We start from the raw sequence: 22,989 nt of genomic DNA on the forward strand, positions 1-22,989 counted from the left end.
GAGCAACTCTTTGTCGGTGTGTTTGTGGTATGTCTATTTCTATATCTTGGCTGGTTGTTGTTTTAGTTTGGCTCTGACTGAGTTATTTCTGTTGTTTACCAATAAAAGAAAATCATTCTGCTAATAGGGGAATTTGTTACTGCAGTTGGTTGGCCTGCATATTTTTTCTTTATTGGCCTAATGATTTTAATATCGTTGACACTGGGTTTGGTATGTTTTTCGTTTTTGGCAATCTTGTATTTGAATTGATAAATGGTAAGAAGCAGGAAGATATCAATTTTATACTCCTAAACTTTTGGAGGTTTATAATTAAAATTTTGAATTAAAAATTCCATCAATGTATTCCTTTCATTTTATCATGTTTGTGTGAGACATATAATTTAATTGACTCAATTTAGACTCTCAGTTTGTTTCTTTAAAAATCACCTATGCATTAATTCTAACACTTGAAGCCTACATATGTATAAGATTTGCATGAATGATTGTAGACTAAAAGCATGATACTTTAGAAGTTTACTTGAAACGCCAATCACAAGATATCACGTTATTAAAACAAAAGTCAATTTATTAAATATAGGGTCAATTAAGAATTATTGTGTCCTTAAATTGTAGACAAATAAATGAAAAATTAAAGAAATGTTATGTGTCTCCTTCCTAACCATTTAATCACGATGATAGGCTTATTAAATTCAAAAGCTTGAAGCATGATAAACTTGGCTAATAGTCTAATTGGGCTTGAAATTATAAATTTGATCAAATCGAGTAATTAAAGTAGTTCAAGTACAAAGTCTACCCCAATTTAAAGCCCATGGTGCAAAAGTGGGTGAAATAAAATATTGGACCCAGGCCCAACTTTGGCCTAAGCCTTAGTCCAAGTTCAATTGTTGAGCCCAAAAGATTATCAAGCACAAGCCCAAATCAACAGAAGTCTTACCCTTTACTTTTTAGAGATTGGAAGAAGAAAATCTTCAAGCTTTGAAGATCCAAAAAAATGTAGCTCTCTGAAGCCCTGGAGCTTCTAAAACTTTGAATATCAAAAGGCTAAAAATTCTAAAATTTTGAGACTCTGAAAACCAGAGGATTCAAACTCTAAAGATCTGAAGAACATAACTTTCTTAAAGTTTTGAAATTCTAAAATATAACTCTCCTAAAGATTTGAATAAGACTTAGAAGGCGAAACTTTTAAAGTTATTGAAAGCTCCGAGAAGTCTTGGAAAAAAATCTAAAATGCTAAATTATGAGTTAAAATTGATACGATTATAATTATATCAATTTAAATTAAAATGTTATAATTGTATCAATTATAATCTAAAGTTTCGTAAATTGATATACTGGTTAGTTTATAATTTAAATTATATAAATATTAGTTTAGAAATATACAACCCAAAGTATAAAAAAAAAAAATTCCCAAAAAATGATGCTTTATACAATTTAAATAAAACATTAAAAAAAAAGGGTTGATCTCTTAAAACTCAAACATAAATGACAGCCCTGTCCCTGACCAAAGCTTCAACCGCTTTCCTCCCGGAGACCAAAGCACCGTCGAATGTGGCAGATGTCAAATAATCACCGCACACATACAACCCACTCTCCACCGTTGGATCTTTCATCAAATCTGACGGTGGAGATTGATTCGGCTGTGCAAATCCAATCCTATACGTCCTCAAATGCTTCCACCCCTCAACCGTCGATTCCCCAAACCAATCTGACATCTCTCGAATTACCTCAGCCGTCAGATCCTCATCTTCAACACCCTCAAATTTCCCGATCAACGACACCGACACCAGCACCTTCTCCGGCGGCCCATACGACGGCGCCACGTTCGTCGCAAAAAACATATTGTTCACGATCCCCTTCCCCGACCCATTCAGAAACAGAACCGGTTCCTTCACCGGAATCCTGTCTCGATCTGCCGTAAAATACACACACACCGTGCTCCTAGGCGGTTTCCGGTTCCCCATTTTCCGTTTTCCAGCCAGTAATCTTTCCGCCTCCGGTTCCTCCACCGCCACAATCACCCCCATTTCGCATCTTATAATTTCCCCACTCTGTAACTTCACAATCGGCGATTTCGATTTGGAGTTCTCGTCGAAATCGACAGAGACCACTCTGGAATTCAGTAAAATGGTCTCCGGCGGGAGATTCGCCGCCAATTGTTGAGGAATTGCGCCGATTCCGTCGGCTGGAAGAGTATTATCGCCTAGAGCAAGACATTTGAAAATGAAATTAAACAATCGGGAGGAAGTTTCCAATTGGGTATCGAAGAAAATCCCACCAAAAAACGGCCGGAAGAATCGGGAAATTATAGAATCAGAAAATCCTCTTTCCCTCAGAAAATTCATGGTGGAAGCTTCATCGGCTGTGAAAATTTCCTCATCGGACTTGGCAAGGACTCTGGCTCTGGTAAGCCCAATGAGCAATTTGTCAGAAACAGAGCCAATTGGATTGGATAGAGAACCAAGAGAGTCAATGAAATGGCGCAAAGGGTCGGCGACTGTGTGGAATTGGCGGTCGTAGTAGACAAGGGCGCCGGAGTAGAATTTTTGGAGGCGGAGGGATTTGTAATTGAGGAGGGATTGCGCTTCAGGGTATGCGGTGATGAAGATTTGGAAGCCGCGGTCCAGAAGGAAGCCATCAACAAGGTCGGTGCGGACACGGCCACCGACGCCGTCGGAGGCTTCGAGGAGGAGGAACGGGATGTTTTTGGAGCGGAGGTGGGTGGCGGCGGCCAAGCCGGCCAGACCGGCTCCGATGATGATGACGCCGGTTTGGGTGGGTTTAGGAGGGGAAATTGAAAGGGAAATGGAGGATGGTTTAGGCTTGAATAATCGGAGGCGACGGGGGGAATGGACGGAGTAAGAAAGCAGAGATGTTGCGACGGCGACACTCATTGCTGAGTTTCCGATTTCGTTGGAGTGTTCTTGGTGATGGCGATTGCCATGGTTGGTGATCATGGTAAGCTTATCCGTTTCATCATTTGATTGGTCTTGCACAAACTGCCACGTGGCCTTTTGGATTCCCTTTTTTTTTCTTCTACCTCAGATCTCAACATCATGGTTTTAATAAATAAGAATGACGGGATTTGAATCATAGATTTACTAGTCGCTAATAAATATTGTACGTTAGTTGAGTTACTCGATTTGACTCTAATTCTTCATTTTAAGGATATTAATCGTGGAGTCTAGTGGTGAGTAATCAAATAAGAATGTTAAAGATTTCAACAAATTCTTTCTATTTACTATAAACATATTTTAAGAGATGTGATGTACTCAATTCAACTACAAGTATTTTAGATAAACTTTTATAAGAATACACAACACAAAGACTGATGAGTAATCAAAATTTTAAAATGGATGTGTAATCTAAGCTATAGAATGCAACATGCTTTCAGTTTGGAGCAAAGAGACGAACCTCTCCAAAGTTTCATTTCACTGTAACGTCTAATCTCTTACATTTACACAAATAGAGGCTTTAAATAGTCTTATATGTTGGGTCAATTAAAAGAACTATAAAGTAACTGAAATAAATTGCTAAAGTGAACTTAGTTCAATAATATTTGGCATGTTTTATTTTTCTATAAGTTGAAGGTTAGATTTCCATCATTAAAAAAAATAATAATAAAGTAAACCCTAAATTAGTCTAAATAGAATATTATGTTTAGTTACATGTGGAGAGCGTATCAAGTGGGCCAAATAAACACCCTATTGGACCTAAAACTATTGTTTTGGAAAATTGGAATGAATAACCATATTTAAATATCCATTTTGAAAAATGGCAAAAAAAAAATTATTGAAAAAAAAAGTATGGCCACAATGAATCTGGATGAATCAGTTGGTCTGTTTTTTTTCTCTTCAAGGAGAATGGTGCTAGTTGAATAGGGATACTACTCGCATTCTTTAATCTCACTCTCAAATAAGAGAATACATATGAGAATTTAACTAGAGTTAACACACCTAAACCTTTTCTAATTTGGACAATTTGAAACCAAATACATAGACTCCTTTTATAGTGTTTGGAATCCATAACTTCTTTGAACTTTTTCAATGTAAGACAACTGCACTTTTAATATTTTGTCAAAACTCAACATTGACCAACTTCGACAACCATTATTAAAATTATTAGTTCATAGTATTTTATAATCGTACTTTATAGTAATTTGACATTAATAAAACTACTTTTAGTATATAACAAACCAAACAAACTTATATATCAAAACATTTTTTAGAAAAAATTACCAAACACATTATTTTTTCTATTTTAAATAATTTTTTTATCAATAAATGAAAATGAACTTTGAAATTAGAGTTGTCTCCTTCCAATTTCTTACGATAGTTTATATTTTTAAGTAAAAGAATGGAATATTTAACTATATTTCAAAAATAAAAATAAATTTTTTAAAACTAATATTTTTTCAATTTTCAAAAAATGAAACTTAATTTTTTATAACATGAGTAAAAAGTAATAACAAAATAAAAATTAAAAACTTTCAGAAATTAGAAACGGAAAAATCAAATAATTACGAAACGATATCTAAACTTTTAATTTATATATTACAATTTCAACTAAATCTTTCCAAATGTCATCATATATTAATTTTCTTTTCATCCAAAATTGAATTTCAAAACTTTTGGAATTTTATGTGTTTTTCTGCAAACAAATTTCTTGAAGATTCTAGTGAACAAGTGGATTGACGTCATGAAGTGATAGAGTTCGAATTGATGTACAACAAATTGACGAACAGGACACTTGTGAGAGTGAGTTCAATTGTGCAATAAGAGCAGCAACATTTAGCGTATAGTAGATTTCTTCCGATTTGATACAAGATTGGTGACTAGATTCATTGTTAGGCTTGTGCTTTATGGATTCAAACTCATTGATTTGAACATCAACAAACTCTAATAAATTTTTCGATTCGGTGGTAAAATTTTGTCCACTAAAATTTAGGTCTCATTTGGTAATCATTTGATTTTTTATTTTTAAAAATTAAGTCTATTTTATTCACGTTTCTTTGGATGATTAACATCTTTCTTTACTACATTGGTTGAATTTGTAGCCAAATTCCAAAAACAAACAATTTTTTTAAAGTTACTTTTTAGGAAGAGATTTGGAAATGAAAATAGTGTTCATGTGTTAAGGAGAACATGCTAAAATTAAACTTTACAAGTCTTTATAACTACTTAGTAAAGCTCTATAAATATACATCATAACTAAGCTCATAAATGTACTGAGAAAATAAAAGTTCTTCTTGCCAACTTATCTGTACCCAAAAATCTCTCCAAGACTGAATAACAAATCAGCTCCTAAGTGGATGTAGGCCTTGTTATTGTGGAACCACGTTAAAGATTGGTCTTCTTCTTCTTCTTCCTTTTGCATTTCTTGCTTACTAAATCATCACCCCTTTCTCAGTTTTCTTCCTCAAGATAAACAGACAATATTTCCCCTCCTTTTCTCTCTTCTCTCTCGAGCTCTCTGATCTGAAAGAAAGAAAAATGAAAGATAGTCATTCAAGGCAATCTGATTGTGTAATTGCCTAGGTTTAATCCCTACCATCAATGTATAAGGTATTAAGCCTTCACACAGATTTTGCTTTTAGCGCACGGTTTTTCAGAGAAAGGTTTCCTTTAGCTGGTTTGAGCTGATTGAGTTTTTCAGTTTGGGTCTTGGTGTAATCTTCTCGAGCCCACCAAATACATCAACATGGCCTAATAATATACTTAATTTTTAAAAACAAAAACAAAAAACAAAATAGTTAACAAACGGATTTAATAATAATTCGTGTTCTAATTATATTGAAGGTCCCATATTGAAAAAATCAAGAAACCTCACAAGTAAAATAGAAACTCATGTTACCTCAATTTAATTGACCGTCACTTCTTGTTTGGTGTATTGAGATTATTTGTTTGTTTTTGGCCAATTCCAAGTTTCACAACTTAGACTTTGAGTGCAAAATTAAAAACGAGGACATAGAAATATACATACAACTTCTTCGATGATGATTAGAGGTTGCCTCTTGAACTTGGTACATGATAAAAAAATTATTGGTAAAAAGATTCGATCAAGTTTAAGGTATTTGTGAGGCTCAAAGTTGTAGTATTATTTTTAGTACACAAGATATTTATATGAATGCTAGGGATTTTTAAGATAATAAATGTGTGTGGGAGATGAATAGCCCTTAGTTTTTTAAGGGAGAGATTATACTGATAATGAATTCAAATTGATTTTTCTTGCTTTTTGTTTTTGTGTTTTGATTTATTTATATTTAGTTTGTCGATTTGTTTTTAATTAGTTGTTTCTAATTCATTTAAGTTTTTTTAATTATTCCATAAATTTTGAGTAAGATTTAGGGTGTATTTTGATTGATTTTTTAAATATTTAATTTTGAAAATAAATTATTTTAAAAAAATTTGAATAGTTTGACAACTACTCAAAATATAGTTTTTCAGTATTATAACTAGGTTTTATCAAAAGAATTTAAATAAAAATGAATGGTTTAAAAAACGTTTTTTTTTTCTCGATACAGGAATTTAGAATTCAATTCTCTACATTTTCTTAAAGGCTAATTTCGTAATTTCCTTAACATACTCTAAAACGTTATCCAAATTGAGATTAGGGATTCAAATTAGGAGATTTCAACAAGGTTTTTGTTTTAAATAGTAATAAATAAATAAATGAAGTGGGCTTTTATTATTTTTCTTTTTTGGCAGGATTTACCAAAATCTCATCATTATCTATTTATCTTATATCTATCATTTTGCTTTTTCTTTTATTTTGAGATAATTGATTGCTAGATTAATATATATCACCAATTTTGCCATTTCATATAAATGATGTGATCAGCTACTTGTTATCAATCACTGGTTTAGTTATGAAAATTAAATGAAAATTTTGATCAAAGTGTCACTTTTATACAATATAATCAAAACTTTATGCTTATTTCAATAGAAATAAGTTGTGACACATTTCATCATCTTATATGTACTGTTTTATTCCAAGATTTGGATTAGCTCTACCATCACAAAAAACCAAAAAATTACAAAACTAAACATAACAAAAAGGAAATTATTAACATAGCTTAATTGTAATGGGCTTGTTCTTTTTCTTAGGTTAGAAGTTCATAAATTATCAATACTAAAAATATTCAAATAAAAAAGATAAGTAACAAAACTTTTGTTATTGACATTGTCTACTATCGACTCCCCTCATCTTACGATCTATCTCTACTATCAACAACCTATTGATATCATGACAAAGGCATTGTCACGGGGTCATTTCGCTAGGTTGTTTTACAAACTCAAGTTGATATCCACTATATCACCAAGTTACCCCTAATTTTAGGCTAATTTAGATGCTTGCTTGACTTAGTGTTAGTCTTTTCTTATTTATTTTTTTTCCATATATTCTTCAATATACTGAATGAATTATCAATATATATTAATATTATTAACAATTCTACCAAATAAATGATATAAATATCAATGAATATTTATTTTTAATAGAAGTGAAAGGTATTTTTGGAGATGATTCATAACTGACTTCATCCGGTAGTTAAATAGTGATGGTTATCATTGGTTATTTTTTTAGTACAGCAATTGTGACGATCGTGATCAAATATTCAATCTCTAAAAGAAAAGTTATGTCAATTATTATCGAGGTAAGTTTGTTACTATTGAATGTTAAAATTAATGTAAACGGATAGCTACTATCCCATAAATAAAAATATAAAATTATCATTATTAATTAAAAATATTGATTAATTGATTTTAACAGATATTATATTTGAAATTTTGAAAGAAAAAATGTTGCATTTGCAAATTTACACATTTTTACAAATATTTTAGAAATGCAAACTAAACTATCCGTTCAAACTTCCTTTTTAAACTTTTTGACCATAATATGTATTCTTGGTCTATACTTGATCTCAAGGTCGGTGATTCAATTTTCCATTTATAGTTATTGTATTAAAAGTGTAATAAAATAAAATAAAATAAAGTATATAATTAATTAATCATGGTAAATTTTAGTTAAATACTATGGAAAAAATAATGACTGTCAGTGCAACCATTTTTTTTATACAAAGTGTTTTTTTAGTATAATCAAGATAGGAAATTGAACAATACATTTTTGGGTCATTAATAATCCATATACTAGTTGATTAGCTCACTTTGGATTAAATAACTTTCTTATATATTATCACTATCAATATCCTAAATTCATCCGCTAATTTATTGTAATGAATTAAATTTGGTCAACTATTGATTTTTTTCTCTCTTTTCTACTCCAATAATAAATAGAAATATGAAAATTCAAACTTTTGATTCCTTAAATAAAGATATATATACTCTAATTACAAACTAATTAAGTTTTTACTTCTTTTTTTAATTACAATGGTTACGAGAATGGATTGGTTCTACGGTTGCTAGCACTGATATAGATTCAATCAAAGGTCGAATTCACTTCCGAACGTCTTTCGTACCGATCAGAGGACGTGAATGACAGAACGGTCTCGAGAGGACTTCTTCGCATCGGTGAAATGAATCTCTGTGGACTGGAGGTGAAATAGAAAAGGAAAGGTAGTTAGGTGAGGAAGGAGACCTCTGACTATAACTGAGAATACGGTGGGCCTCCGCTAAGCAATCAAAGTACTATTATTATTCTATTATTTCACCAAGGCCTCCACTGACAGACCGGAATTTCTCTAACGCTTGATAGGATTCATGCCATAAAAAAATATTGAAAGGCGCCAGTTGTTGCGCTCGTTCAGGTTCCTGCTCCAGAAAAGGTGGTTATGTATTTCCCAAGTGGAAAGTTGTTGGTGGGCAAACCAAGGCCAGTGCCCTACGTGTCCGGTAACCTGAGGTCGGGCTAACTAATGAAAGTACAATGTCTAGTTCAAGATCGACCTTAATCTTAAAAGAAGAAGTGTAAGTCAATTCTCGTGAACCAAACTTGTTTGAGATATTGATTTATTTGTATGTAGATGATTTGAATGGATTTGTATGATTTATTTGTCAACCTCATAACATGAAAACGTGGAGTTATATACTTGAATGGATGCTTTAACTTCCAACCTTTAGATGCTCCACCACTGCCAACCAAACGCTGGCCTTTCGCATCACGGTGTTTCTTTTCAACACCGTTCAACCAATGGACGCCCATTTAAATTCAATATATTGGAGTCCATTTCATATTTTTGCCTCCAATTTCAAATTTATAGTGGCTTCTATTTTCTATTCATTCTTTCTTTTCTTCTTTCTTTTCGTGTTTACTATTTTCTATCTAAAAGAAAATAATCGGTAACTTAAAAACAGATTATTATAACTCACAAAGTATAATAATCAGCGACTATAACAATCAAATCAACACCTCAAACACTCTCTAAATGTATTTTTTGATTGCATTTTTAGGAGTTTAAAAATATTTTTAAGCGTAAATTATTCAATAAGGATCTAGATAAATCTAAATGCTATAATTTAAGGGAACAAATTTTAATAATGTTCTACAATTTCACATTGGAAAAATAAAAAAGGTTACTTTCATTAGACTCCAGCGATTCATTTGTATTTTTCTTTTTTTTATATGTATATATTATTTTTATTTATAATTCTTTTATTTTACAATCCATTTAAATACGTATAATTTTAATTTGTAGTGCACTTGAAAGCATTCTATTCAAAATTTTCTCACACACATATATAAATATAAATTCTTTTTGAATCTTTAGTAAATTTAAGTACAATATATTAATTGTATACATGCAGAAATAAAGATAAAATTAATCGACTACCTTTTTTTAAAAAATAATAATATAATCAACAACTATTGTCTATATGTTTGTAATTATCATGTAGAATAAAGTTAAATCAATTACCATAATTTTTTTTACCCACAATATTCAGGGGTCATTTGTTTCATAGAAAATCAAGATTATTATCGTGTTTGCGGTAATGTAAGATGTCCAGATATCTAAAGATTTTCGGGCTCGTAGGATGTCCTTAGGGAGGGCATCTCGAAAATTTTGGATGCCCTCCTGAACATGGGTTTTATGGATTCCTATGTTAAGAGCATCCGCTTTTTACTTTCTTAACTTTTTTTTCCATATATATATCACTCTTCTTTATTTCCATTTTATAATCAAAATAGATACTATCTACTACGTATTTCACTCTCATTAGTTATATTGTAGTTGTTTTTATTTTTTAGAAAGATATTCAAATTTAAATTCAAATTAATGTTTATTTTATAACAAATATTAAATTAATATATATTATTTTTTTGAGAAAAATAACAAATAACATAATAAAACTATATTAATTTAAAAGAAATTCAAATCAATAAAAATAAATTTGTTATATAAGTTCAAATTATATAAAATTAATTATAAATTAATTAATAGCTGCAAGGGCATTCTTGAAACATTATGTAAATTTAAGACATTCTCAAATAGAAATCCTATAAAACAAACACAGTTATCCAAGTATTTCCAAATACCTTGAAAAATATTCCTACAAAATAAATATGGTTATCTTAACATGTCAGACATCTATAATTCTGGACATCTATAATTTTCAGTATTTAAATAATCAACAAAAGATCTTTAATGTATAAATCGATGCAATTTCATTTGCTCTATACTTTATTTACAAGCTAAGGTAAAATTTATCATCTCAATTTCTTTCTTAAGAAATTCAATTGTTTTTTTAAATCTCTTCAGGAGTTTCTACTCAAATCATCAACATATGGTAAATCTCAGGTTGTGATTTCTTTATAAAAAGATATGGACAAATAGGGTTATTTTTGTATCCTTATACCAACAAATATTGAATACGACGATTATATCATATTCATTAGGAATATTTAATAAGAATCTCCATGATATATATAATTCACTAATATTTAAATTATACCTTTAATTCCTTCAGAAATTTTCATAAATAAATATCATTATTAAGAGATTCATATAGATGTGGTATAATTGCATCCATAAGATGTATATTAAACTTTTCATACACAATCAGATACATTGAATATCTCATGGTATTGTATTTCAATCATTAGAAAATATGTTTTCTCATAATTAATACCAATCTATTGTAAGAATTATTGTGGGATTTGTCTCGCTTTATATCTTGTGACTTCACTCTATTTATTTTATAGATACTTCACTTGTATCACACATATTTAACATTCTCTGATGTTTGGACTACAAGTCCTCACAATTTGAAAAATGGGTTTATATATAGAGTTGTTTTTAAATATATAAAAATGAACCAAAATATTTACAAAAGATAGCAAAACTTTAGAACTATCAATGATAGATGCCGATAGACATTGATAGACACTGATGGAAGTCTATCAGTGTCTATCAACGTTTATCATTGGTAGTTCTAAAATTTTGCTATATCTAGTAAATATTTTCAAACAATTTTACCATTTGAAATAATTTCCCTTATATATATTGGATTGATTCTTTCCATATAAGTCAATCATTTCTATGTTGATATTTTTCATACTCACTTTCATAAATAATATTGTGAGTAATATTATATGCAAAAATGTTGTCAACTTATATGATTCCATAATTTATTGAGATTTCATTATTACCCTCATTTGCATCAGTATCCTTATGCTCATATCTAGGATTTCTTCTAGAACATTCATATTCTTAACTGAGACATTTATTGACTATTTCTTTTTCGAGGATTTTTATCTATGGAACCAAATGGTTTATCACGCTTTTGGCATATCCCAGACCCATTAGTGACAACTTACTGCATCTAATGGAGCATTTACAACTGGTATATGTGACTTAGTCACTTTCTTAGCATTTATAAATACATCTGGTAACTGATTTACTATATTCACAAATGAATTATTTTATGAATTTCAAGTTTTCATTGATTTGTACAAGGATCTAAATGAAACAATAACGATGTATTCCATGTAATTTCTTTTTTCAAATTTTTAATTCTTCCCCCTAATATTGGAAAATTTGTCTCATTAAAATGACAATCAGTAAATTGTTCAGTAAATACATCACCCGTCAGAGGTTCAAGATATTTAATAATTTATAGGATCATATCCAACATATATTCCTAGCCTTCTTTGAGGACCATCTTAGCACGTTGTGGTAAAGCAATTGGAACATATACTACACATCCAAAAATTCTCAAATGGGAAATATCTGGCTCATGACCATAAGCTAATTATACTGGCAAGTACTTATGATAAGTTACTGGCCTAATGTGTACAAGTGACACCACATGCAAAATAGCATGTCCCCATATAGATGTAGGAAGCTTAGCTCTTATAAGCAATGGTCTAGCAATTAACTACAAAATGTTTTATGAATGATTGTCCTAAAACATTTTGTGTATGAATATGAGCTACAGAATGTTCAACACTTATCCTAATTGACGTACAATAATTATCAAAAGCTTGAGATGTAAATCACCAGCATTATCAAGATGAATGGTCTTAATTGTATAATCAGGAAATTGTGCTTTTAACTTAATTATTTGAGTGAGTAATTTTGCAAATGCAACATTTCAACTTGATAATAAACACACGTGTAACCATCTGTGGGATGCACCTATTAATATCATAAAATATCTAAATGGTCCACTTGATAGGTTAATAGGTCCACATATATCACCATGAATTCGTTTTTTAAAAATGTAAGGGATTCAATTCCCATCTTAGCTACTGATGGTCTGATTATCAATTTTACTTGAGAGCAAATATCACATGATAATTCATTAGGTTGAAGAATCTTTTGGCTCTTTAATAGATGTCCATTTGAATTCTTAATAATTCTTCTCATCATTATAGACCTTAGATGACCTAATCTATCATGCTAAATTGTAAATATGTCTTGATTTATGAACTTTTAGGATCATTGTTGCATATGTTTCAATTACTCATATATGAGTATAATATAATCTAGAAGATAAAGCAAGCAACTCTTCCAATATACTTTCTTTCATATGAGACAGTAGATATGATATACAGATACTCCATATTATTCTTTCCTATCAGTCTCAATATGATAACCATTGCAACGTATATCTTTAAAACTAAGTAGATTTCTCTTTAATTGACTAGAGAACAATGCATTGTCAATTGTAAATTTTGTTCTTTTAGGAAAAATAATATTTTCTTTTCCAAGTCCTTCAATCAAGTTTGCAGAACCTAATATCAAAATGACTTTTGCTTCCAGCATATTTTCCTTTTTCTTTCAGAGAGGCTTGATAGAGATCAACTACATATTTTGACATACGATAGGTACGTGACAACTGCCCAATCATTCTACATCAAAAGCATTTATTTTCAACATTTTTTTAGCTCTTATCTTTTAAGGAACTGTGAAGTTCCATAATGGAAGCGGGGATCTGCCCAATTTTTAATTTTTCACAGAACAATGAAATTTAAAAAATCAAAATATAATTATAAATTCATTCTAAAATTCACAGCATGCTTTAAGAGAAAGAAAAAGGTGATTGGATCATACTAACCCTTGAAGCCAAAAACTTTACGAATTCCTTCACGATCTGGTCACGAACTCTTCAAATCTCCTCGAACAAAATCAACAACCCAAGATGGCCACCACCAAGAGGTAATCCTTTATATTCTCCATAGGGGTTGAGAATTCACAAGAGGTGTGGGTTTTGCTAAATTTTGGGAGAGGGAGAGTTTTAGAAGAGATGAAGTGTGTTCTTATTGAGAGATCTTCTGAAAAATTATAAAAAGGCCAGCAAAAGGGAGAAGAAGATCCACTTCTCTACTAACCTCCCACACGTAAAAAAACCAGAGAGAAAAAAGAGAGGAAAGTTATATTAATAATTCACTCCCTTTAATTTGAATTTAAATTAAAAACAATTTAAATTTTTAAAAAATATATAATAACTATATGTTATATCAAAATATAGCACGTAATCTATAGTTTATATTACATCAAATACAATATAACTTATAGTTTGTATTTCTCTCAATAATGTATAACATTTAATATAAATCAAAATTATATTTAATGCAATTATATGAATCCAATTCATATTATTAATATTTGAATCATATCCAAATATGTAATTCCTCTCATAATAAACTTTATATTATAATGTATCAAATACATTATATTAATTATATCACATATAATTGATTTAAATTAATTATATCATATATAATTAATCCCTTAATTAATTTAAATAATTCAAACTAATCCAAAATTAATTCTCAATAATCTCAATTGAGCTAAAAGAGGATCTTATGGACCTGTATATTGAAGCTCCAATGGTACTTGAATAATTAATCAAACCCCTTTAGTTAAATTACTCAACATCAATTAACTGTCTATTACTCCACTAAGACCGATAATTGTACTTTTCGTACTACAAATATATTTATGTGCCCATTGGATATAACCAGTCAATAGTGCAATGAGCCTTCACAAATTGCTCATAAGTACAGCTGGACAAAAATTACCGTTTTGCTAATGCAGTTATATCTAACTTCTTAAGTACCACCGATCCCTCTAATGTACAATATGTCATAGTCCAATTATGACCAAACCCCTCTCGGGCTAAGAGATAGTGTGACATCAGATTGTTCAAGCCCAAAATCAGCCTTTAAGGGAGCAATTTATCTACTTACCCAGGCGTTAGGGAAGGAGTGAATTCCGTCTTGTGTAGCTATGTTCCCAGCTCTTTAATCAGACGAATCCCCAAAATGGTGGGCTTATTGAGTCAACGATCTAGCCACTCTCACCCATAAAAATCAAAGGGTCGCCTTCATAAGCAGGAGTTTACAACTCACTCAGGATTCAGGTCATGTCACCTATAATCATCCTGGTGAAATGTAAGTCTCTATTATAAACGATGTTATATAATGAGACTAGTCATTTCATGGTTCGGACTTATACAAACTTCTTTGTGTAGAATACCTCCGCTGACATGTCTTTATATGAATGATCAAGATCAGAACATTTGTAGCACTTTACAATAATTGTAACATCTAGAAAGAAAACCATATTCGTAGTGTCACCAAGATAAGGTACCCAACCTTATTCATCTACTACAGGCCATTTGGGTTATAACTTAAATATGATCCACATGTATGTCTCTACATACATATTTAAGTTACAATTGATAACCTTGAATGTTAGTTTATTGATTTGTGGGTTAATGCTACTAAATACTGGAAAAAAAAATCTCATATTTTATTAAATAAATAAAATGTTTGTATATTACAATTACAAACTACATGACCTACGAGATTTAGATCATCAAGCCCAATAATATCCAAGCTTGTCCTAAAGCTAGTGGGGTATACATCATAAAAGTCATATTGATATAAAAGTACACATAAAATAATAGAATAGGGCATAATAAGCCCCTAATACAACATCTTCCACTTATCCTAAACTAAATGTGACCTGTTTTAGAGACCCTTACTTTGTAGGTGACCCTTAAACACCTTAGCCATGAGGGCATTTGTAAATGGATCAACAACGTTGTGCTCTGAAGCTATTTGTGTGACGATCACGTCCCTATTAGCTCTAAAAAAGAGCAATTATTCCAAGCTTAATTCGAACTCGTTAGTGGATTTTATGTTTTTATTTCTCTATTTTGTAGGTAACGAGCAACCAAGAGGTAGAATCAGAGATTTGAAGCTGATCGGGGCTAACTTGAAGCCATTTAGAGTAGATTTGAGTATCTAAGCTTCAAGGGACATGAAATGACCAAAATGCCCCCAACGTCAGTGTCACAATGCCGCACAACACTCAAGCCCAACTCTATAAGGCAGTAGCACGCGTTGAAATGCTTTTTTAGAGCGTTGCAATGCTATGAAATTTGACGAACGAAGGAGAGCCGCGCATGCGAGTGAGCGTTGCAACACTCAACCCTAGCGTTGCAGTGTTGCCCTCAGATTTTCTATAAATATCTCCTTTTGCTAGCTCAAATATATGCTAAATTGTATTGAGAAAGGCCATAAAAATTGCAACACTCTTCATGGAGACCGAGGAGAGGCCTTGATTTCTCCTTTTCCCTTATGTTTTCAGTATCATAAGTTAGATTTACTTTTCTGGATTATGGATCTGTATTGGATTGTATTACATTTGTTTGTCTATGAATCAATGAGGTAATTTTCTATTATTTTTGGATTGAGAGTTCTTTGTAATTTAATGAGTTATATGTTCAATTTTGTGCTTCAATCTAGAATTATGTTTTTCTTTAATCTTGCATGATTTAAATTTTCTTTTGTGTGTTGGACTGACGACCCTATCACGATTGCATGACTTTGCTAGTTAAATTTAAGCTCGCACTATCCTTGTAATCTATCCATGCTTTGAATTTACCCCTGTAGCACAAATTAGATGAGCATGCTTAGGTGTATAGGCTGACCTTGAGTCTTTTCATTGCACGTTTAATCTATATTTAAAGAATACTTTGATTATTTGAACATGGCTTTTCTAATACTTAATCAACATAGTTGAATCCTTGATCTTCATGCATGTGTTTCTAGTTTTTTATGGCCACTAAGTATCCAATTGCATCTAAGAGCATGTAGGCTAGTTAAGGCACAGTCTTTCCAGCATTTACTACAGATTAGGATGCTCGATTTGGTTTGGATTAATTGATAGTCGGCCTTGTAGAGATCGATTAATTCTGATCAATTAAGTAGTTATGCATGCATAATTCAAATACTTGTTATTTGGCATAAAAAAAATGATTTAATTTACATCAAATGGCCACTTGAACTGAGAACTAAACGAGTCATTTACCATTCAATATATCCCTTGGAATTTACTTTTCTTGCATTTTCTTAAATCGAAACCAAAACCCCATTTTTACTGTTTTTCCTGCAATCAAATCTAATACAAAAAGAAATTAATTTTTCGCTTCTCTGTGGTTTGACCCTGTACTTACAACTGCCGCTACTTTTTAGTAGTGATAGGAGAAGTTCGGTGATTTACAAATTTTTCTTTTGCTTCGGTTAGGAGTCGAATTAACGACATCGATCCCTTAACCGACCAAAAAAAAGGCGCCACTACTGGGGAAGCAAGTCAATTAATATCTTTTAGTTAGAGTTGACTGTTAAACTTTAAAAACAAATATGTCTATATCTATATATATATATATATATATAGCAGGAAATATGAACAGGTATGGTTTTCAATATGCGAAGCAAGGAGAATCACCAGAGGTAAGGGAGATCCGTGGCCTTAGAGATCAAATTTCTGAACTAACCTCTATTGTGCGAGCTTTGGCAAATATGCTGGTTTAGAATTTGAACAACCCTGAGTGCGAATATTATTCTCCTTGGGAGTTGGCTGGCGAGACACCGTTGCTAATTTCGTATCAGTCTACCCATACAGGTATTTCTTTAGAGGATATAGTTAGGGAATTTTCTAATCACTCTAGTAAGTTTGTGCAAGAACGCCCCTACTATTATCAAGAACCCATCAATTTCCAGCAGAACAACCTTTATTTCGAACGTGAGGTCAAAGCTGAAATTCAAAATTTGAGTGATCAAATCGCTCAAATTGCTGAATTAGTTAGAAAACTGGAGGAGTCTAGTGAATCACCCTTCGAGGATGTCGAGGTGAGTAGCAGATATATGAGCATCGAAGATCCCGTAAAACCAATGGTCCCTCAAATTTCTGAGCAAGGTAAGGCATTGGTATTTAAAGGGTGAACGTACTAATGATTTTTCTAGGGGCGCAAGAATTCATTTAGAGCCATCCCATGTCTGTGGCACTGAGCTCGACCTTGTGATGGAATATGCGTGGACCGATTCAGACGATGACGTTTATCTTCTGTGATAACAAGAACGATTCAGTGAGGTTAAGTATGAGTATGGGCTTAATTTGGAAGAATTTTAGTTAAAAGAGTTAGAGACACCCAAGTCTCGCCCTGTTCTTTGTACCGATATTCCTCTTTTTTTTTAGTTTTACTCGCTTTCATCTCACGAGTCAATTAAGTCAAAGTCTTTCTTTTTAGTTGAGTCAATTTTAGAGTATTTTTATTTTATTGCCATTTTCTAAAATTAAAAATAAAAAATTCGACCTATCTGATTCTTTTTAGAAGATGGGAACCCTTGTGGTCCTACCAGGCCATGTCGACTTGTCAAAAAAACGACCGGAGAAATACGAGAATTTCTTTGTACCTTGATAGGAGACGGGTCACGTTGAGCAACTAACGTTAAAAATTTACGTTTCCTAAAGGCAGCCAGATTTCAAAAATATTTTGCTTTTTTGTTTTACTTTATTAGGTTAGATTTTTATTTTATTTTTGTTTTATTTTAGGTTAATTTTCAAAACAGAAAAAAGAAAAAAACCGGAATTAGGGCAAAGCGTCGTGACACTGCAATCGCAGCGTTGCAACGCTGCAAGATAGAACAGTGTTGAAACGCTGCGTCTGTCCCATTTTTCTTCATCTTTTCACCGATTTTTCTCAAACCCGAGCCATCTTTTCTCGAATTCTTCAGTTTTCTTCACTGTTTCTCATCATTCGCACGATTTGTCACCCTATTTTGTCCATCTCTCTACATTTTCCCCTAGATCTAGTGAGTATTTTGTGATTTTTTTGTCCATTTGAGGTCTAGCAAGGTTCTTGAGCATTTTTTTTTAGATTTTGTCACTTCAAATGTAAAAATCTTTAGCCATTCTTGTTTATTATTCCATATTTATAGTGAATGGTTGTAAGAAATCTATTTTTGCTTAATTGTTGCTTGAATCTTGTATGGGTTTGGAGATTTGGATGTGGGTAATATTGAATATCATGAGAATTGTTGGGTTTTTCTACGTGCAGGTTGAAACTTGGAGGAGTTGTTGAAAGTTGAGGGTAGGTTTGGTGTGTTGGGATTAGAAGAAGAGTGTTGGGAATTTACCTAGGAATCCAAATTTTGTGAGCTCAACCTTTTGTCCTGAAAAATTTAGAATGGGTCCTAAGTGGGTAGGAAGAAATGAAGCAAGTACTAGTGGGTAGAACACCAAGCCAGAGTTTGACCATCCTAGGTTTAGTTCTAAGGAAGCTTTAGATAAATAAAACTTTGTTGTTTCTTCTAGGAGGTTAGTCCCCGAGAGAGCTCTGAACCTAGAGGCTAACTACTACCCCCACATTACCGAGCAGATCTGTGAGCGAGGGTGGGAGTCTTTAGTTGGCCGTCCTAGTGAGGCGGCTATACCAGTAGTCAGGGAGTTCTACACTACATGGACGAGAGTAGGGATATCTCATTGGTCAGAGGTGTTAGGGTCCTCTTTTCATCGTCCCACATCAAAGAAGTCTACAATTTACGTGACTTCAACCATGAGTATGGCAGGTTTTGCTCTGGACAGTTCTCGAAAGATGAGGTTATTCAGACCTTATGTGGGCTAGAAGTTTAGTGGGCTAGGTTCAGAGGGGTCACTGTGAGATTTAGGAGCACGGATATGTCTGTCTCTGGTTAGATCTGACACGAATTTGTATGCTCCAGATTGATGCCAGTGTTGCGTCTCACAAATGTCATAAAAAATCGAGCCAAACTCTTTTATTACCTTGTCCAGGGGATATCCATTAACATCAATCGAGTCATTAGAGCTTCGATCCATCATTGTGGGCGGTGTTCCACCACTAGTAGTCTAGGTCACCCGAGCCTGATTACTGAGTTTTGCCGAAGGTTCAAAGTGGAGATTCTCGACGACGAGGAGAAGATGGGGCATCGTGCTCCCATCTGTAGGTCATCGATCTCAGCCTTCCGAGGAAGAGTAGTGGACCAGTCTGATGATGATGATGAGGAGGATGACAAGGATGATGGAGATGAGGATCAAATTCCTATAGCAGCAGAGGAGGTTCCCCGTGCTGGTCCCTAGGATCAGTACGGTGTTCTAGTGCAGGGGAGTCCTATGCAGAGCAGGCATACAAGATGTCAACTGAGGCACTCCGAGTAGCGACCAATTCACTTAGAGTGAGTCAAGAAACCGTCCGTCGAGCGAGGCGTATGGAGAGAACGGTGAATTTCATTTCTTAAGAGAACTGTCTCTACTATGCCAGCATCAGTTTCCAGAGTGGCCTTCAAAGGGACCCCGATTCTCCCGATTCTGACTAAGGCTTGTTTCCCCTTTCTTCTTACTCTATTTTTTGTGTGCCCTCGATTGTTTCTTTTCTTTTCTTTCCTTTTCTTTCCTTTTTCCTTTTATCATTTTAGTTTTGCTAATTTGTTTATTTGTTTTGTAGGTTTTCTTTGTAGTTTTTATTTTCTGTCTTCCCTTTCCGTAGACCTCCCTAGAGCTGGATCTATGCTGAGCAAGGAGGAGATGCCCGACCACCACCATCAGTGTGTGACATTGTTATCGGGGGGGGGGGGGGGGGGGGGGGGGCTTTCTATTCCCTTGTTTTCATTCTTCTTGAGCTTTACTTGAAATACATTAGGAATAATGTAATATTTAAGTTGAGGGTGGGGTACCCGTTGGGTAGTTTTTCTATATATTAGCTTGGGGTCCTTGAGCGCTGTGCTCAAGCCTATGCTATGTGCTTTTATTGCCTTACTAGCCAGTTTGCTCGGTTGTTATCATGATAGTCTACGATGCACTCTTTTTGTGAGGAAATTTGCATGAAAAGAACGTTAGGAATGCATGATCATGATTTTTAGCCCATTTTTAAAATTTTTTCTTGTCACTTCGCAACTTTAAGTCATTCTTTTTGCGAAATTAAAGCCTTGTATGCTTAGAATTGGGTTATCTAGTTTATATTCTGTTGTCACCCATTCCACACTTTCGACACAAGTATATTTTTTTTATGTTTTTTCTACATTCTTTTTTCATAGGAAAATGGCACTAATTTCGCTTTTTTTTTTTTTTTTTTGTTCTTTCTTCTTTTCTTTCTTCATTATATAGCCCTATTTTATCCGTACTTTGTTCTAGTTTTCGCTTAAACAAGGATAGTTACTTTCTAAGGTCATAAGGTGGACCACTCTATAAGAAGGGTCCGACCTTTGAACTAGACAAGCTAATCACTTGTTTATAGTGAGCAAAAACCTAGACAAAAGTAGATAAAATTAGGTTGCCTCTATGAAGGAAAAAAGTAAAAGAGAAAGAACAAATAAAAAAAAAAAAAAAAAAAAAGCAAATTAGTTGCATTTCTAGAAAAAAAGATGTAGAAAAAAGCATAAAAAATGAGACACAACCGGTGTGCCTGCAAAAAAATAGTGTGTGTGTGTGTGCATGGATAGAGGTGAAAAGAGCTATCTCCACAATGTCTAGTTAGCGTCCACGAGAAAAGAGTGATAGGTTCTCGACGATGGAGTGTGAAAACTAGCATTCTAGGTAAAATAAATGTCCTTTATATTTTTTGTGTGTTTAGGCACACTTGTCTTAGTGTTGCCCTCTTTTCTCTTTTGCAAGTGTGGTATGTCCGAGGTCGATAACCAAACCAGATTAGGGAAAAAAACGGGATGAGGATGTTTTAAAACTTTTCCGGGCTATACAAGCTTAACTAGCAAAAGTTTTGGCTCACTTATAGATAAAGAACATTCTTAAACTTGTGCTTCATTGATTGATCATTAATAAATTTCGTTCTTGATTACAATTTTCATTCGATCTAACTGTAGAGACTGGAGTAACAACTTTGCGAAATAAGCTAGCATGTCTTTGAGTGTTTTATATGATGTTTGATTGTTTATCTCTATGTTGCTCGGGACGAACAAGAATTAAGTTGGAGATGTTTGTTAGCTCTCAAAAAGACTATTAGTCCAAGCTTAATTCGAACTCGTTAGTGGATTTTATGTGTTTATTTCTTTATTTTGTAGGTAACGAGCAACTAAGAGGTAGAATCAAAGATTTAAAGCTGATCGGGGCTAATTTGAAGAAATTTGGAGTAGATTTGAGTATCCAAGCTTCAAGGGACGTGAAATGACCAAAATGCCCCCAGCGTCAGCATCACAACGTCGTACAATGCTCAAGCCCAACACTATTAGACAGTAGCGCAGTGTTGCAATGCTTCTTTAGAGCGTTGTGACACTATGACATTTGACGGACAGAGGAGAGTCGCGCACGTGAATGAGCGTTGTAACGCTACCTATATCTCTTTTTGCTAGGTCAAAGATATACTAAATTGTTTTGAGAAAGGCCCTAAAACACTGACACTCTTCATGGAGGCTGAGGAGAGACCTTGATTTCTCCTTTTCCCCTATGTTTTCAGTATCGTAGGTTAGATTTACTTTTCTGGATTATGGATCTGTATTGGATTGTATCACATTAGTTTGTCTATGAATCAATGAGATATTTTTTTTATTAGTTCTTGGATTGAGTGTTCTTTTTAATTTAATGAGATATATGTTCAATTTTGTGCTTCAATCTAGAATTATGGTTTTCTTTAATCTTGCATGATTTAGATTTTCTTTTGTGTGTTGGACTAATGAACTTATCACGATTGCATGTCTTTGCTAGTGAAATTTAAACTCGTATGTACCTTGTAATCATCCATGCTTTGAATTTACCCCTGTAGCATAGATTAGATAAGCATGCTTAGGTGTATAGGCTGGCCTTAAGTCTTTACATTGCACTTTTAATCTAGATTTAAAGAATACTTTGAGGCTTTCCTGACATTTAATCAACATAGTTGAATCCTTGATCTTCATGCATGCATTTCTAGTTCTTTATGGCCACTAAGGAGCTAATTGCATCTAAAAGCATGTAGGCTAGTTAAGGCACGGTCTTTCCAACATTAACTACGGATTAGGACGCTCGATTTGGTTTGGATTAATTGATTGTCGGCCTTTGTAGAGATTGATTAACTCTAATCAAATTGAGTATTTATGCATGCATAATTTGAATATTTGTTATTTGGCATAAAACAATGATTTAATTTACATCGAAAAGCCACTTGATCTGAGAACTAAACGAGTCCTTTACTATTCCATATATCCCTTGCAATTTACTTTTCTTGCATCTTCCTAAATCAAAACCAAAACCCCGTTTTTACTATTTTTTCCGCAATCAAATCTAACACAAAAAAA

The 22,989-nt window shown here is 32.9% G+C and overlaps 1 protein-coding gene and 1 long non-coding RNA gene across 2 annotated transcripts; both read right to left on the reverse strand.

Moving 5' to 3' along the window:
• Positions 1-1,389: 1,389 nt before the first annotated feature.
• Positions 1,390-3,207, reverse strand: LOC120091759 (15-cis-phytoene desaturase, chloroplastic/chromoplastic). The gene has a single exon (XM_039049880.1). It carries the CDS (start codon positions 2,952-2,954, stop codon positions 1,473-1,475), a length of 1,482 nt encoding a protein of 493 aa, XP_038905808.1. The 5' UTR covers positions 2,955-3,207; the 3' UTR covers positions 1,390-1,472.
• Positions 3,208-5,238: 2,031 nt separating this feature from the next.
• Positions 5,239-6,001, reverse strand: LOC120089942. The gene is made up of 3 exons (XR_005485354.1): positions 5,851-6,001; positions 5,548-5,713; positions 5,239-5,474 (listed from the first exon to the last, which is right to left on the reverse strand). It is a non-coding gene; the product is annotated as an uncharacterized LOC120089942 (long non-coding RNA).
• Between the last annotated feature and the right edge of the window lie 16,988 nt (positions 6,002-22,989).

The sequence above is a fragment of the Benincasa hispida genome, chromosome 11, assembly GCF_009727055.1.
Source record: "Benincasa hispida cultivar B227 chromosome 11, ASM972705v1, whole genome shotgun sequence".
In the NCBI taxonomy this organism is placed as follows: Eukaryota; Viridiplantae; Streptophyta; class Magnoliopsida; order Cucurbitales; family Cucurbitaceae; genus Benincasa; species Benincasa hispida.

Coding starts and splice junctions, on each gene's coding strand:
- LOC120091759 (XM_039049880.1), bottom strand. CDS start 2,954: ATGATCACCAACCATGGCAATCGCCATCACCAAGAACACTCCAACGAA.